General features: G+C 45.3%; 1 protein-coding gene across 9 annotated transcripts in view; it reads right to left on the reverse strand.

Annotated features, from left to right (window-relative positions):
• Nucleotides 1-16,779, reverse strand: part of RAPGEF1 (Rap guanine nucleotide exchange factor 1) — a 125,764-nt gene that overhangs the window by 32,614 nt on the left and 76,371 nt on the right. For 5 of the 9 annotated variants that reach the window (XR_004648471.1, XM_034793572.1, XM_034793576.1 and 2 more), the window contains 2 exons: nt 9,324-9,526; nt 6,288-6,446 (listed from right to left, as the gene is read on the reverse strand). Coding sequence is in view for 8 of the 9 variants with exons in the window: in XM_034793572.1 (XP_034649463.1) it covers nt 6,288-6,446; nt 9,324-9,526 (362 nt within the window). In the remaining variant the exon portion in view is untranslated. The remainder of the gene's footprint in view (nt 1-6,287; nt 6,447-9,323; nt 9,527-16,779) is intronic. The other 4 variants (XM_034793573.1, XM_034793578.1, XM_034793580.1 and 1 more) reach the window with 2 other exon arrangements.

A 16,779-nucleotide genomic window follows, 5' to 3' on the forward strand; every position in this document is an offset into this window, starting at 1 on the left:
AGCTTCGGTGCTGCTCAGGTAAAAGGGAACTAACTCTCATCCCGGTCACCACAAAACCTTCATGAGTCTGGCTGTAAAAGAAAAAGCCCCTACAAGCTGTAGCCTCCGCATGGTTCCCAGACAGCCAGAATACTGGTTAGCAAAGGGCTCACAGGCTGATCTGCACACCTCCAATGAAAAACAAAATCCAAACTCTAACAGAAGTTAGGAGAGGTCCAGCAGGTTCCATCAAACACTATAAAACCACCAAAGAAAAGGCAACTCTTCCTACAAATATGCAGACCACCACTTCCTGCAAGAGAAAGGTCAGCATTCTCATGACTTATGGTCTTGGCCCTGCTCTGGGGACTGAGAAATAGACCAGAGTAAAGGCTGGGTCTTAGCCTCTAGGTGAAAAAGCAATGCAAAAAATGCCAGCGTCAGTCAGTCAGTCACAGCATGCTCCTCAAGGAAGTTCTCTCTCTCCACCAAACACCCAGGGCTCTACTGGAGAGGTATTTGTCAGTGGTCCAGGATGCCCCCTGAAAAAGTGTTGGGGCAGGCACAAAGATGTTGGGACAGAAAAAAATCTCCAGACACAGAAGAGATGGCTTCCCTTTCTTGTGAACAAAGTCCTAGCTCTAAATGGTACTGTTTTGGGAGGCTGCAGGCAAGCAAGCATTGGTACAATGAACATATCATGAGGTGGAGATGAAGCAGGAGAGATCCAGAAGGCAATCTGCTGTGAAACTTACTAAGGGGAAGGGCTAATGAAACCCCAAAGTCTCTGTATGGAGGAAGGGAAAAGGGAGACCACAGCACAGCATTCCTCACAACCACAACCAACCTGACCCTGAAACAGCGGGACATCCCAACCTGCCTAAAGTGCTTACCTGAAGGGTCTGTGTTTGCAAGCCAACTTTCCTTACCATGTTGGGACCCCAAATCATGCAGCCCTGGTGAAAGTGGGAGGAGAACAGGAAGGGGGGGAGGCAGGAAAGACAGCCATCACAGAGGAAAGAAGAAAAAGGTTACATGGTCTGCCCAACAGGTAGAGTACCACTCTCTCCATCAGCAGCTACGGCTGATCCTGACTAGGGTCAGAACAGAAGCTCAGACAGAGACACATCAATGAGAGCCTGTGGCTCAGATGTGACCCCTCCCTGTACAGCTGAGAAAGGGTTTCAGAAGCTTTGTCCATTTTCCCCTAATGCACTTCAGCATCTGCTCCATCTGCAATCAAATGCTGATATGGAACCAGGTCCAGGAGCAGAGAAGACAGCTGGCTAGATGCACTCTTCATGTGTGACTCAGATACCTGCTGGGTGTCCATTGCTTTCTCCTCCTTTTCTGTTTATCAGATGAGAAACAGCAGTGAACAAAGAGGAGGGAGATTAGAGCTAGGGAGTCCAAGTGCACTCCTTGTTTCCAGGTTAAGGCGCCTCAGACACAGGAGGAAGTGGATAGGTGCTGATGCCTTTATACTGGCCATGAATAAGGATTCTGCTCTGTCAAGACATTGTCTCTGTAGGTTTTAGGATGAAGCGAGGTCCCACAAGGGGGAATTATGCAGGCAAATTCCACAAATTCCTGAAGGAGACTCTACAGGGATCCACTTTTCTTTAGTAACAGAGGATGAATTTAGACAGGGTTAGCAGTGAGACAGCACCATTGGCGAAGAGACTGAAGCACTGCACAGGAACACTGTGTGAAGTCAAACCTTCACTTGCCTGAAGGCTTGAAATGTCTGACATCTGTTCTTCTGAACTCACGGGGAATCAGGCTGCTCACCCAAAGGAACTGAGTGAAAGAGAAACAGGGGCAGCAGTGGCCCTCAGACATACCCTATCTCTTGGCTGACACCACCACTGTCCTCACTTTCCTAAAGCAAAGATTCAATCTGGGTGGTAGGTCAGTTCATGGGCTCTTACGGTTCTTGTCTAACCTCCTATTCTGGAATGTCATTTTCGCCGTACAGTGTCCACTCTTCTTCAGTGCACTTGCACAATCGTGTTGAAGGCAAACAGCCTTTTATGCCACATAGTTCATAAGGACAATACAAACAGAACCCACATCCGCGTAATGCTACCAGGGCTGCAAGTCCTAAGGGCAGCCTTCCACTTGCACAGATGGGCATTGGTTTGTCTCTCCAAGATGGAATAAAAAGCCCAAAACCTATTATCCAAACTCTCTGAAAAGCACACTCGTAGAAAAGCTCACAGTAGAAAATGCTCCCCTTATGAGATTAAGTGGGGAGGATTAGGCCCAGCCAGAAGCAGTGCAAGAGATTCAGCCATCCAGAATGGAAAAGAAGCACCATTAGAGGTGTTTGTACAGCAGGGTAGCAGGGATAGAACAAAGAATGGCTGGTTGAAGAGAAGTGGTGAGTGCACATGTGACTGGTTACAGACAAGACAATGTGGATTTCAAATCGGGAATCTACGTTAAGAGGAAAAGTCCGCTATTAACTAAAAAAAGAGGATTTTCATAAAGAAAATGGCTGAAAGAGGTATTTTTAGACTGGGAAAAGGACTAATGGACAGGATTGCTATCCTCAGAGGAGTTGGTACAGTGATGCCAAGCCTTTATTTAGCAAGAGACCAAGCTATTCAAAGCCAGTTAGGCAGCACATAAAAGTAATTCCTTCATGTGGAGCTCCAAGACCCATGAACTCAAGGTGTAGCTAACTCCTTGGGTAGCGAATGATGAGCTCTGCAGCTTTCGTGCGGCCTTGCAGCTGAACCTTACAGATTTGTAGAGGGATGTGTATTCCCTTTGGATATGCATCCTCCCTTCCTTTCCCAGGCACAGACATATGAAGAGAAAAACTGCTAACCAAGGCAACTCTTAGAGGATGGCCTGGGCAGGGAGACTGTGATGAATTGCTCATACACTGCTAACGGGCAACTGTTTCATTTCTTTATTAGGTTTGACATCCTGGTATTGATTTAAGAAGGCTCTGCTTCATGTATAGAACAGATAAAGATTAATGTAGGGGATGGATCATTTTAAGAGACTTGATAATCAGCATTGACTATTTGGTACATAGGAAGCGGATTCTTTAGTTGTCCGGTGTGTGAAAGGATTGCTGTCCCAAGCATTAAATCCCCACTGAGACTGGTGGGCAGCCAAGACTTAATCCTTTAACAGGTTTATTGTTCTTCCAAGTGTTCATTTAAGTGGACTTGCTGTGGCTAAAAAGAGGAAGAAGGAGGGCAAAAGGATGGCAGAGTGAGCAGAACATGGCAATTCACTTGAAAATATTACTACCACAGTTCACTACATTCCTCACAGGAAAATGCATGGAAAGGAAGGACTGTAGAAGTCCCCTTAGTCAATGTCCATAAACAGATTAACAGAAGATTTCTAGCACTTCTGTGTCCCCAGCAAAGGGTGTTATCCTGGTAATGATCCAATTCTCTACAGCTGTTTCACCTCTTCTCTTTTATTAGGGGCAGGAAAATCCATGAATGTGAAAATCTGTGCATTGGTGTAAACCACCCTTACGATATTCACGTGGGTCTGCTGCGAAGCACGTAAAGACATTGATTTTGTAGCTCAGAGACAAAGGGGCACTCAAAATTAAAATCTCATTTCTCCCTGAAAACTTTGTACCTTCTACAGCCATGAGCAACAACTAAGGGTACATCTACACTACAGGGGGGAGTTGATTTAAGATACGCAAATTCAGCTACGTGAATAGCGTAGCTGAATTCGACATATCACAGCCAACTTACCCCACTGTGAGGACGGCGGCAAAATCGACTTCTGCGGCTGTCGACGGCGCTTACTCCCACCTCCACTGGTGGAGTAAGAGCGCCGATTTGGGGATCGATTGTCGCGTCCCAATGGGACGCGATAAATCGATCCCCGCGAGGTCGATTTCTACCCGCCGATTCAGGCGGGTAGTGTAGACCTAGCCTAAGATTACTACAATTCACAGGCACTAGTGAGAAAAAAGGCTACATTCTGCCTTTGACAGCACTTTGTGTAGTCAGTTTCACTGTTTCCCCTGCTCTAGCTAGTTAGTTTCTCTTCCTTACTGGAAAAAACCCTTAAAATCACCAACAGTGGAGCAGAAAAACCCTTAAAATTAACATCAAGTTAACAGTGTCCATTTAAGGTCAACTAAGATGGTTTTAAAACTAAAACAAACTGTTTATATTTTAAAATCATTAACCAATCATATGTATAGCCTTAAAATTGTTAAAAAGAAGTTTATTTTAAAAGTAAGCTAAGGATTTTTACCTGCCAAGATCAGATCTTACAGTGCTGTGTTTTGCCTACAAGAGTCAATTCAAACAGAAAGCAGTGCAGGAGTTAAAACGCAGGACTACAAGTCAGACCTTGTAGGTTCTGTTCCTGGCTCTGCCGCTTGCTCAGTGTGTGACTTGAGAACATAAGAATGGCCCTACTGGGTCAGACCAAGGGTCCATCTAGCCCAGTGTTCGGTCTTCCGACAGTGGCCAGTGCCAGGTGCCCCAGAGGGAATGAACAGAACAGGTGATCATCAAGTGATCCATCCCCTGTCACTCATTCCCAGCTTCTGGCAAACAGAGGCTAGCGACACCATCCCTGCCCATCCTGGCTAATAGCCATGGATGAACCTATCCTCCATGAATTTATCTAGTTCTTTTTTGAACCCTGTTATGGTCTTGGCCCTCACAACATCCTCTGGCAAAGAGTTCCACAGATTGACTGTGCATTGTGTGAAGAAAAACTTCCTTTTATTTGTTTTAAACCTGCTGCCTATTAATTTCATTTTGTGACCCCTAGTTCTTGTGTTATGAGAAGTAGTAAACAACACTTCCTTACCTACTTTCTCTACACCAGTCATGTTTTTATAGACCTCAATCATATCTCCCCTTAGCTGTCTCTTTTCCAAGCTGAAAAGTCCCAGTCTTATTAATCTCTTCTTACACAGAAGTCATTCCATACCCCTAATCATTTTTGTTGTCCTTTTCGGAACCTTTTCCAATTCCAATATATCTTTTTTGAGATGGGGCGACCACATCTACACACAGTATTCAAGGTGTGGGTGTACCATGGATTTATATAGAGGCAAGTCACTTCACCACTCTCTCACTAAGTTTCTTCCTCTATTATAAGAGGATTCTGATATTTCCCTATCTCATGAGTATAGATATTGGGAGTTTTAATACACGGTTTGTGAAATGCTTTGACACCCATAAGCATAGGGTATAGTGTCATCAACAACTTTTGCAGAAATGCAGAACACTAAAGTCGGGTCCTAGTAGGTAAGAAGGTAAAACAAAATATTTGAAAATTGTAACAATTTTAAGTTAGCCCACATATTGTCTAAGCATTTTGAACCTCCAAGAGTAGTCTGTAACTTAGAATACATCTAGATCACCTTTAACAATAGCCTATTTTCAGTTGTTAGTTATAATTCTCATAGTTGTGCAGACAATAGATCACAACGACATCATTTTGCTACATGAAACCTCAATACTGATGAACCATTTGTTGGAACCCCACTGTCAGACTGAGGGGAAACATTAACTTCATTAAAATTAATGTTTCTTTATTATTGCTGCTACCTAATTTAAGCAGTTTATCACAATTTTAAACAGTGCCCTACAGATGGCCCTTATTTTGATTTAAATCATTCCCTGCTTGCTTCGAGGTCCTCCACCCAAATTGCTCGTGAGGTGTTGTAAAGTATATTCACGCCCCCCTTCACTCTTCAGGGCACCGGGTATATTTACTGAAGCAAACACATATCGATCTTGTCTGTGACTACGGATATTTGATGGGAATTAGACAAGTAGAAATGGGAAGGGAGACTGGCTAGAGGCCACTTCCTGGAAAAGAGCAAAGAGCCAGGAGCTGCAGATGCTGTTCGATGCACTTGAATGGATCAAACTCAAGAAAGAGACAGCCTCTCATTATCTCTCCAAAGGCCAGATGCACGAAGCAGTATTTAATTAACTAGTCCTCATCACTGCATTTATCCGGAGAGGTCAGAGTACTTCACAGTGCCACTGTGCATTGCTATGAGGGATGCACAGCTGAAGGAGTGCGCCATTATCACAGAAGCCTGGTCTTCTTCCCTCTTCCCCCACCCTAGCCATAAATACACACAAGACACTCAAAGGCCAACCTCCCCCCAAGGCCATTTAATTAGATTCAACTGGGATTTTTCTGACTATTACCGAATGCATTCAAAAGCCCAAATGAGAGCCTCCCAATTTACCTGGCCCTGGGTCAGTAAGCACAGAATGTGTGCAGGAGCATTTTACCAGCACAAACACACACACGGTAAAGAAGTGCAGTTAGTGACTCACCGAATGCACAGGAAAGGAGCTGTGCCGGTTGAGAAAGGAGTTAGAGACGGACATACTGAGGCCCTGAGTGGCACTGGTGTCCTCGGAGGTGAAGGGCACTTTAGTTTGCTGGACACAGTAGGAGACAGAAGAGAAGGAAGAGGCAGCATAGGAGGCCTGCTGAACAGGAGAGAGAAAGCAAGAGAGGAAACAAAGAAAGCAAGCACAGAACAGGCTATGAATAAAGGGTGAGAAATGCTATTTTTAAAACAATGCATTCAAAGTTGCTTACTACACAAATAGCTACTTGGGCAGTTCATAGGACTCCAAACCCTCATTCTGAGCCAGTCACACTGATGCGTGCTTCTGAGCTCCTAGAGACACTGCAAAAACAATTAAAATCCTCCTCATTTAACACGTCTCTTAAGAACAATTCCCCCTCCCAGCTCACTCATGCTTGGCTGCTGCTTAGGTGCACAAGTGAGCTCTTCTCTACTGCCTCTCCCTGCACAGCACAGGCCAGAGGAGCTCAAAGAAGTGGGCACCCAGTAGCAGCCACTGCCAAGCAGTGGAATTGGCCCTTACTTCCAGGTGTTAGACAGGCTGTTTCTGTGGACTGTTTACTTTGCCAGCCAGCAGCCTGGGAACTTGGGTCTCTCCAGCCTGAGAGATGAGTCTTCTCTGGCACCGTGGGGGATCCTGGGTCAGGCATAACTTTCAGTGTTTTAAGATTTTCATTCAAAACCAAAATTATATCCCAGTTTCTCAAGAGGGAGATACTGTAACTTTACATGTCAAAACATATCATGCTCACAATTCTAGTGTACTTGTATGGGGAGAGTCAGTCATTAAAGATCTGGAGGCCGCTAAGCACAATGGCTATTTCTGGCCCTTCTGCACTCCTCAGCTCAGACTCTCTGATTTTAAGTACGAATGCGTCAGTGATCAGATCTGAAGCTCACAAAGAAAGGATTTTTTCAATTTTATATAGAGGCGTTCATCCAGCAAAACTTGCCTGTGGCTAGAAAGTACCCTGCATCCACACAATTCGCTTTGGCTGAATCTCTCTGGGCAGCCAGAGCACATCCACAGCAATGGGTTTTAGAGTCCTTGTTGAATGAACCATATCTGCTTGAAGAGTTCAACATCACCATTTCCCACATGAATTTATGTGAGCCTGCTTCAGGAAACCTCTGCTTCAGGCAAACCTCAAGCAACACCTTGATAGTATCATCTTGCAAGGAGTAAAAAAATGCCCAGAAGGCAGAACCATGATCTCTTTGCCAGCCAGATTATTATTAAAGGGTAGTACAGGTGTAGTAGAGCCTAAAGGAAATGCTTTCTTTCTACTGACTTTAATTAGGAAAAGGGGCAGAATTCCCCTACTCTAACTACTAGAGTGTTAAATAGCTCTTACACCCTGGCTAGAGATCAATATTTTGCATAGCACCTCTCATACCAAAGAATCGCAGTGTACCTTCATAATCTGTCACTGAAATAGGGAGCTGGTGGGATGATGAGTAAACGGGACATGACAGCGACTGAGGAGAAATTCTGACCACATATAAAGGGTCATCCCTCAGCTTAGTGTCCTTGCAAAACAGACAGAACTTTGGGTTTTAAGGTCTTGGTCAAGGAGCCCCCCCCCACAGTAAAACTTCATTGCACTCAATTTGTCGACCTTGGAAGGTCAAATTCACCCTGCTAGAATTTAAGCTTATGGTTCCAGGGAATCTAGATGCTCTGAACCTGCAGGTGGAACTCTCAGCTTTCCCTTTGATGGAGAAAAATGCACTTGGATAGTCAGAAGTCAACACAGATAAGAGGTGAGGAAATATGCCAACATGGACCAAAATGAATGATTCTTTCATGCAACATGGGAGGCAAGCATCACCTCTTGAAGACCTGAAGTAAACTGGTCAAGTTAAGCAATACACTATGGCCCATTCTTTACAATTCCTCCAGGCCTGCTACTAACGCTGCAGCAACAGGAATTAGCTACTAGGGCCCAGGAGCTGTTTTTTCCCCCATACTAGTTTGTTAGTTTTATTTTTTTTTAAATCCCTGAAGTGAGAAGGCTGAAGTAAAAAGAGGGCACTATGAAAAACATTTTGAGAATGTCCCCCCCAAAAAAATCCTGGGTAAAATCCTGGTTCCACTGAAGTCAATGGCAAAAGTCCCACTGACTTAAATGAGGCCATGATTTCATCCACAGTGCTCAAAACTGGCATTCAAGCCCCCACGGCTCCCACACAAACATGCTCAAAGTGCACTGGCTGTGTGCTGGGGACTGAAAGGGCAAGATGAATGTGGTGGGATTTTCTTTCTAGATGGGCAAGTAGAATTCCTGTTCTGAAGCAGAAAAGCCTCAAGTCAGATTCGACCAGAAAAAGGACAAGTCCTGTTTTAAAGAAAGCCAAAATGGCAAAGCTGGCACTGGAATGGCTCCCCAGCTCCTTGTGAATATGGAACAGCAGGAGACTGTGGGGAGCACACATGTTTGTTAGAGGTATCGGCCACATTAGGGCTCTTTGGCACAATCTTTGTTACGACAGACTATACAAGGAGCAACTAAGTGTAAATGGTTGCTCCTAGCCAGTTTTCTGACCACTGGCTGAGAAGTTTTATCCAAGAATGTGCGGTCTGTAGCACGGTTTAGCTATCATAGACGTCAGGAAAAGTTATTGTCCGGACTGGCCACTGGGTTAGTAGCAAATGTGATTAGAGAGGACAGGAGCCAACACAGTTTCAACCACAGTGTAGGCAAGGCCTTTGATTCTCAATTTTGGTTTTTCAAAGCTCCTGAGGAGTGCTCTGAATTTGAGGGTTGGAATGGAGAATGGTGGTTAAACTAGGTCATGCAAGATGTCTGAAAAACACACTCCCTGAAACCTAAAGTTAACGTAACCCAGGTAATGTAAACATAAAGACATTGATCCAGACCTGCAGTCTTCCAGGAACAGAAGCAGCAGAGAATGAAAAGAAGGTCACTTCCCCAAAGCTGTTCCTAGAAGTCAAACTGCCTTTGTTCGGCAGAATACGGAGGGTGTCACTCACCAGCTGTCGTTGTTTTGGCGGAAGGGCAGGGGGTGGTGCCAGCTCTTGCGATGAGTCTGTGCTGCTGAACGAGTCGTTGAACCCATAGACTTCCATGAGGTGCTTGTTTTTCTGCTGGTAGATGTGTTCGTTCTGAGGTGTCTGGTAGAACATGGATGGCTGCGGCTCTGAGTAGTCTTCCATAAACTGCAAATACGCCAGCACTGTAATACAAATCAGGACCACACTCATTGCTGTTGACCAGTCCACTAAAGCCTTTTCAGTAACAGAGGTAACAAGTGAGCAGGATCCTCCTCCATAAAAAAGCAAAACCAAAATACAAATAGACACACTGAACCCGTTATTGGACTTTGCTTCAGGAGGGAGAACAGAGCCAGTTTGTCAGGTTTTCCCATACTAGGCCACATCCACACTATGGGGGCTATAGCAACATGGCTACCACGCCTTAGCTCTGAGGCGGTAAGCCTGTAGTGTAGATTAGGGTTACCATATTTAAAAATTAAAAAAAGAGGACACTCCACGGGGCCCTGACCCTGCCCCTTCCCCGCCCCAACTCCGCCCCCTCCCCTGAGCGCCCCGCATTCCCCCTCCTCTCTATCAGCCACGCAAAACAGCTGCCTGAGCGCTACCGACTTCACGGTTTGCTGGGCAGCCCCAGACCCTGTGCTTCCCCAGCACAGCTGGAGCCCAGGAGGGGAAGCGCCCAGCCGGGGGCACAGGGTCTGGGGGCTGCCTGGCAAACCGTGAAGCCGGCAGCGTTCAGGCAGCTCGGCTCTTCAGCTACACAAAGCTGAGGTGTCTGGGGGGAGCAGCAGCAGCAGCTGCTGCCGCGGGGGAATCCACCTGCAGCTCGCAGCCTGCCGGAGCCGCTCTAAGGTAAGAAGGGGACTAGTATTTTCCCGGACATGTTCGGCTTTTTGGCAATTCCCCCCGGACGGGGATTTGAGGACCAAAAAGCCAGACATGTCTGGGAAAATCCGACGTATGGTAACCCTAGCGTAGATGCAGATTACAGCAATGTAAGGGGTTTTTCCATCACTGTAGTAACTTCACCTCCTCAAGCAATGGTAGCTAGGTTGACAGAAGCATTCTGGGGCTCAGGAATGTGGATTTTTAAGCACAGACCGGGCCTAATACAGTGATTTGTTCACATTAGCTGAAAGCAGCTGCAAACATCATCATACCTCAAGAGGGGGCATCAGTTCACACTTCATTAGGATTCACTGGAGGGCCAGCCCATCCAATTGTCTGATCAGCTGTCTCCCTTAAAGCTGGCCAAGGCCCAGTTTTGAGTTTGCTTCTAAGCAACCATGCTCCAAAAAGTTGTGCTAGTCTAACACTAACCTATGCCAACTTGCTCCAAATCTCAGGCCAATGGATATAAATATTTCTAGAACACTGAGACTTAGGTCTCTGTCTATACTGCTAACCAGGTGCTATCACCACAAAACAAGCTACCGTGAGATTCAGAATTATACAGAGGAAAGGGGAACCAGACAGCCTGATAACAGGAAAAGAAGAGGTAGATAACAGGGTCCGGACTACTACATGAACTTGTCAAGCAAAGCTGGCTGGTGAGAGACTGGTGTTTTACTCACATTCATTTTTTATTCTGGGCCTTTTCAATGGCACTGGCAGGTATCAAGGAAAGCATTTTGGATATTTATTATGGGGCATGGTTTCAAGTGAGATGATTATTCACTATCACTTTCTTCACTGGAATTGCCTCCGAAGCGAAGTGTGTCTTCAAAGGACAACGTCCACTTGCAGCATCAAAGAAGAAATATTTTCATGAATTGGTTTTTAAATGCAGTAAAAATATTTTATTTGGGCTTAAATGATGCCAGCATCGCAGCACTGTGCTGCTGCATGAGAAACAGACAGCGAAACCAAGTAGAAATCAAACCAGCTAACAAGGCAGTTTTTGTCTTCCCAGCTGAGTGAAGTGCAGGTAGTTAAAAAAAACCTGTGTAAACAGTGAAAAGTAAATTGGATTTTAAAAAACTCCTTCAGGTTGAATAATCCGGGGTACTTTTAGAAGCAGGAAGTGACATTTTGTTTAAAACAAATCTTTTTAACCTTTCAGTGTCCCTGATCACTGTCCCTTTCATCCTGCCACCCTCAGTACTGCCATTGCCTCTACACATCATAGCTGTCCACAGTCACTCACACACAGCACGTGGCTCCCTTGTTTCCACCAGACAAAGCAGCGTGTCCACAGCACCCATCCTCAAACCTCTCAACTGACTCTCCCCCCTTTGCCAGATGAAATTCAAAATTGCTTCATTTTGAATAGACACGATGGCCTTCCTCATGGACTTGTCTCTTCAAACTCATCCAGCAGGTCTTCTCCCAGGCTACTGCCAGTGCTAGTGGGAAAGCCTTCTCATTTAGCACTCCAGCCATCTGGAACAGGGTCTTTCCACTTCACTGAGTCATCTCAAATTTCTGCTGCAAACCTCTCTCTCTCTCTCCCCCGCCCCTTTCCTAAACGTCTGAATGTGTCTCTAATTCTGCAACAGAATCCAAATGCTGTAAAGCATTTTTGGATTGCAGCTTGTATGGAAGATGCTAGACACAATAAGGCCCCAATCCCACAACAGGATCCTCATGAGTGGACCTTTGTACCTGTGTAGTGCCCCACTGAAGTCAGTGGGACTCAGTACAGGCACAAGGTCTATCTGTGCAGTTCTGATCGCAGGACTAGGGCCTTAGTTGTATTTTACTGTACAGGCAAGACACCCACTTTAGTACTTTTCCAACTGCTACAAAAAACAAGGGTGATTAAGGATGGAACATAACTTTGCAAAATCTGAGGAGAGGAGCAGAGGGCAGAGTAGAGAGCACACTACCATTCAAACACTTTAAAAAGGCGGATCAGCATCTTTTTCAGAACCACCTTGTCATTTACAAAGTGTTCTACTTATTATTAGTGACCTATTATTTTTCCCTCATGTAAGTTTTTAAGTTTGGTCATTAAGTGGCAATCATTCAGCCTTTGTTGGTGTTCCAGCTGCAACAAACCAATGTCAATAATAAAAGCTTTATGTGCAGTCATCAGAATGCACATGAACCCTTTATGCAAAACGCAGAGGCCAGATCCCACCACATGAGATCTGCAACCCAAAAGTACAGCACTCTGTGCTGCTCCAGCCAACGGCAGTGTACAAGTTGTCCAATTTCAAAAAGGATGCAGCCTCATACACGTGTCAGCAGGAAGGACCGCTCGGCACTTGTCGCCTACACCTTTTTTGAGACTTCCTCTGATATTTTTAAACTTTACTTAGAAGAGGAGACTAAAAGCTGTCCAAAAAGTACAGCTCTTTCTAACTAAATAAAAAGGAGCTATGGCAGCCAAAGTGCAGAAAAACCACTGTGTAGCACAACTCTGTTGCTGCACCTCAATCTTGAGCAGTACCACCTGATACTATTCCAGTCGTAGGACCCCACACAGTTCTGCCAATGTTCATCACACTGCTGTCCTGCAGCATCCCTTCAGATCCCACGCAGCTCTGCCTGTGCCCCTCAATCCCGATCTTCAGTACCTTTCCTGGGCACCCAACACAGCTCTACCAAAGAGCCTCACAACCTCTGCTGATTCAGACTTTGTCCTTCCCAAAGCCAGGAGCGATCAGTGTACTGAAGTGTGTGTCTCTCTGTGGGGATAGGTTTGCATTTTTACTGGTGTGGACAAATGACCATTAGGGTTAGGGCTGAGACCACCAAATTTATTCCACTGGCGATGTCATTTGTATTTGAACATAACTCTCTAAAGGTGAAAAGTGAGGGGATTAAGGCACTGATCCACCACGGCCCTCTTATTTTACATCACTGCCATGTGTGTTTCCAAATACCAGCAAGTCTCAGCAGCCCTAGCTATTCCCTTCATTGTGTCTGTACAGCGAAATGTACACCCAGTACACCATGAAGCCACAGGGCATACAAAAATTCCAGTTCATGATGCATCTGTATAGAGCACCTATCGCCCACTGTGCCTCTCCTGGGTGGAGGAATGGAGGCCAAGAGGCGGAGACAGAAGGGCATATTCTGGGATGGGAGAGAAGCCAACGAGTCAGAGCCTGGACTTGGTGATCTCAACGTTACATAGCCAACATTGGCATGCTCACACTAAGCCTTAATGAGGATTCAGCTACAAAACCATTTAACGGGCTACATTTAGCATACAGAGCTGAAGTACCAGCCAATACCAAAGGATCTACCGGGTTTAAAGGCTGCATTACAGCAGTAATGAGAAGTGTCGGTGAAAAAGGTGACACATTAGCTTCTTGTGGAAAATTAAATTACAGTCCATGCTTTAACTCAAGGCAGAGCGTCTGAATGCAGTTGGCAGCCTTAACTTAATCTGTAAGGGAATAATGAAGAGCTCTTTTATCTCGGCTGTTTATGGCACTAATGCTTCCCATTGCCATGGCAGCTACTGCCCCCCTTGTTAGAACCAGTGCAGGGAAGGTGAGAGCTTCTACTCTGACTTCATCTATAATTTTAGGCTAAGGAAAAACCATATGTAACAGTGAAATACAATCCCTGAATTCAATGTTGCGGGGAGGGGCAGGGGGACAGAATACAAATTAAAGGGGCACACTGGCTCTTCAAAGGCCTCTGATCTTTAGCAGAAGGTTGAGAAAATGGAAACATTCCTGAGAGTGCTCTTTGCATAGGTTCCCACCCATCTCCTGCCCTCCCCTCTGTGCTGCAGTTTTTAATGAGGCAGACATTCAAAAAGCAGATGGGGAAATTACATCACTGGCTCAGAGCAAGCTGCACATCCTGCAGTTTATTCCATACACTTAAGGGTGGAACGGGGGCTGCAGCCTCCTCAATGAACAGCAGAGATGTAAAGACAAAGTCTGAGGGAGAAGCATCTCCCTCCAGAACGTTCCAAAATGCCCAGCTTATGTCAACTCAAAATCTAGAGAGAAAACACTTGAATAGCCAGACTGCGGCTGGTATCACCTTACTGGGACCAAGAATGTGCGGTGGTCCTCTTACTTTCTGCTCTGAGTAGAAATCCCCCATCTACACAGTGTAGAATGCTCTCACTGTCGAAGGAATGAAATCTCTTTGGGCAACCAAGTAGGTTGTTGCACTCCACATGGCAACTGCCTCCTAGACAAATTCACAGACCCTGCTAGCTTCACACCAGAGAGCCATCAGTACTTTGGTGTTGGCCTCTGGCTTGCTGCCACCAGGCTGACATGATCTCTTCTTGGGCTCCATTCTCAAAAATACACAGCTGTATACTGGAGATGGAGGATTGCAGTTGCTGGTACCGGAAGCAGCATGAGGCTGGAGGGGACAGAAGGCCAACCAGGCCTTTATGTGGTGGCAGTTGACTTCTAGTCAAGGAACAGGAAAAGGCAAGAAAAAGCCAGGATGCGGGTGCCTGATGGATTGTGTGAAGGCACTGGAGGACTAGCAGCCCCTGATGTTGTGTCATGGCGCTAACCTGCACCTACCACTGTGGACAGGTTGTATTAGCAGCTGATGAGATAAATTTGCTGAAGGCTCTGCCCTGTATTTGTAGTCATGTCAGCCAACTCAGGTTAGTGCCACTACTGGGCACAAGTGATGGTTTGTGTGTGTGGACAGGGGTTGAGTTAATGGGAACACTCAAGCTACACCTCATATTGACCCACTAGTGAAGACAAGCTCAAAGAAGCTTTGCCACTACCTCTGGGGATGACACCTGCTTTTCAAATAGTTTATATCATCCTGGATAAGACCAGCAACTGTCCTCAGCATAGCTACAGCAATTAGAAACCAGCTGCTCAGATGGCACCATTCTGCACTTACTTCCCACTGACGGGGGGGGGGGGGGGGGGGAAAAAGGGGGGAAGATAGAGAGAAAAATGAACAAATGACTCCTCTCCAGATTCTAAGCTGTTTGGGGGCAGGATCCTGTTGTTTTAGACCATGAGCTCTTTGTGGTTAAAATTGTTCTATATTCGTGCCTTGTACAGAATGAGAACATTGCTAGCTCTTAATAATAGTCTAGAACAGTTCACCACTAGCACAGTAACATGTACTCTTACAGCACTAAATAAATAATAATTCAGGCCAGACTGAAAGGCAGATCTCTTACCCTGTCGGTGTTAGACAGAAGGCTGCTGTTTGAAGTCTCTCTGGGCACAGCTCACAGTAATACATATGGTAAATTTAGACAGGACTTGCTGTACATTATTAATTAAAAGTCCACCTTTGTCTTTACTGTAACATTTCCTGCCAATAAATAAGTTGCCAGAAGATGACCCAGAACAGTGAGACCACAATGAAGTTGCAGCTGTGACAGCTCTAGATCTTTTTAACAAATGCATGTATTGTCAGTACCCCGGGAGTGTGTCATGCACATATTGTGTAGATAGGTGAGCAATGTCTCTCAATGTAATTATACCAGGATATCTGCATGCATCAGTTCACTGTAAGATACAGCAGGTAGGGTACCATAAAATCTTATTTCTGGCAATGTTTTACAGAAATTTGTTATGAACAACAATAAGGTAAAGCTAACAACCACAGAACTGTAGCATGCTTACATGTAGGGTATGGACATATACATATATATATAGCAATCTCTCAGTGTCACATGAATGCAATTAAGGTGTCTGCTGCAATGTATGAAGTCAGGTTACACCCCAAATACTTCAGCCAGCTTTGCACCAAGGATGTCTTAACAAACCAAGGGGACAGACTACATGCTGGATAACAACATCTCCCTCCCTAACAATACAACCTAATCAATGCTTCAGAGCCTTCTGATAGCTTCAGATTACAGAAGGCAGCTAATTCTAAAAGCCCAGCTAAACATCAAAGATGACTCACTTGCAGGCCTTGTTCCTGGGGTTAACAGAGTACACAGGCAGTAAAGAAAAGATAACCGTTTACATTGTTTTTAAGTAACTCTCCTTGACTTTAGGAAGAGCCTCACAGGATAACAGAAAAGAATGAAGAGGGGCTCACAGAGCCAGGCAAATAGCCCAAGCGACTCTTTTCATTATGAATGGGGTCACCAAATTGCCTTTAGCCCAAACATCTCCAGTCACGCACCTCCCAAGTAAAGGCATGCAGGTGCCCACAGAGAGTTGAGTTTTCGCCCCCATGCACCAGATTGCAAGGAATGAATCTGGGCTTGGATGAAGCCCTTACTAAAAAGAAGAGTCAATATGTCGAGATGAGCTGTGTGCCTGATCCTGTGACCAGCAATGAGGATTTGCACCAATTCCATTAGTGCTGCACACAAGCCATATGGCTGTTATGGGACAGCTTCAGTTATTGACTCTGACTCTAAGTAACGTACTAGCCTGTATTTCCTTTGTGATGTCTACAAGCCAGCACTGTAGCTCCCTGCTATTCACTCTAGGTACCTTTAAACATTTTGCCTTACCTTGCTCACAAGAGACAGATGTATGTTATTGTCTGTATCACATATTATATATGT

The sequence above is a fragment of the Trachemys scripta genome, chromosome 17, assembly GCF_013100865.1.
Source record: "Trachemys scripta elegans isolate TJP31775 chromosome 17, CAS_Tse_1.0, whole genome shotgun sequence".
Taxonomy (NCBI): domain Eukaryota; kingdom Metazoa; phylum Chordata; order Testudines; family Emydidae; genus Trachemys; species Trachemys scripta.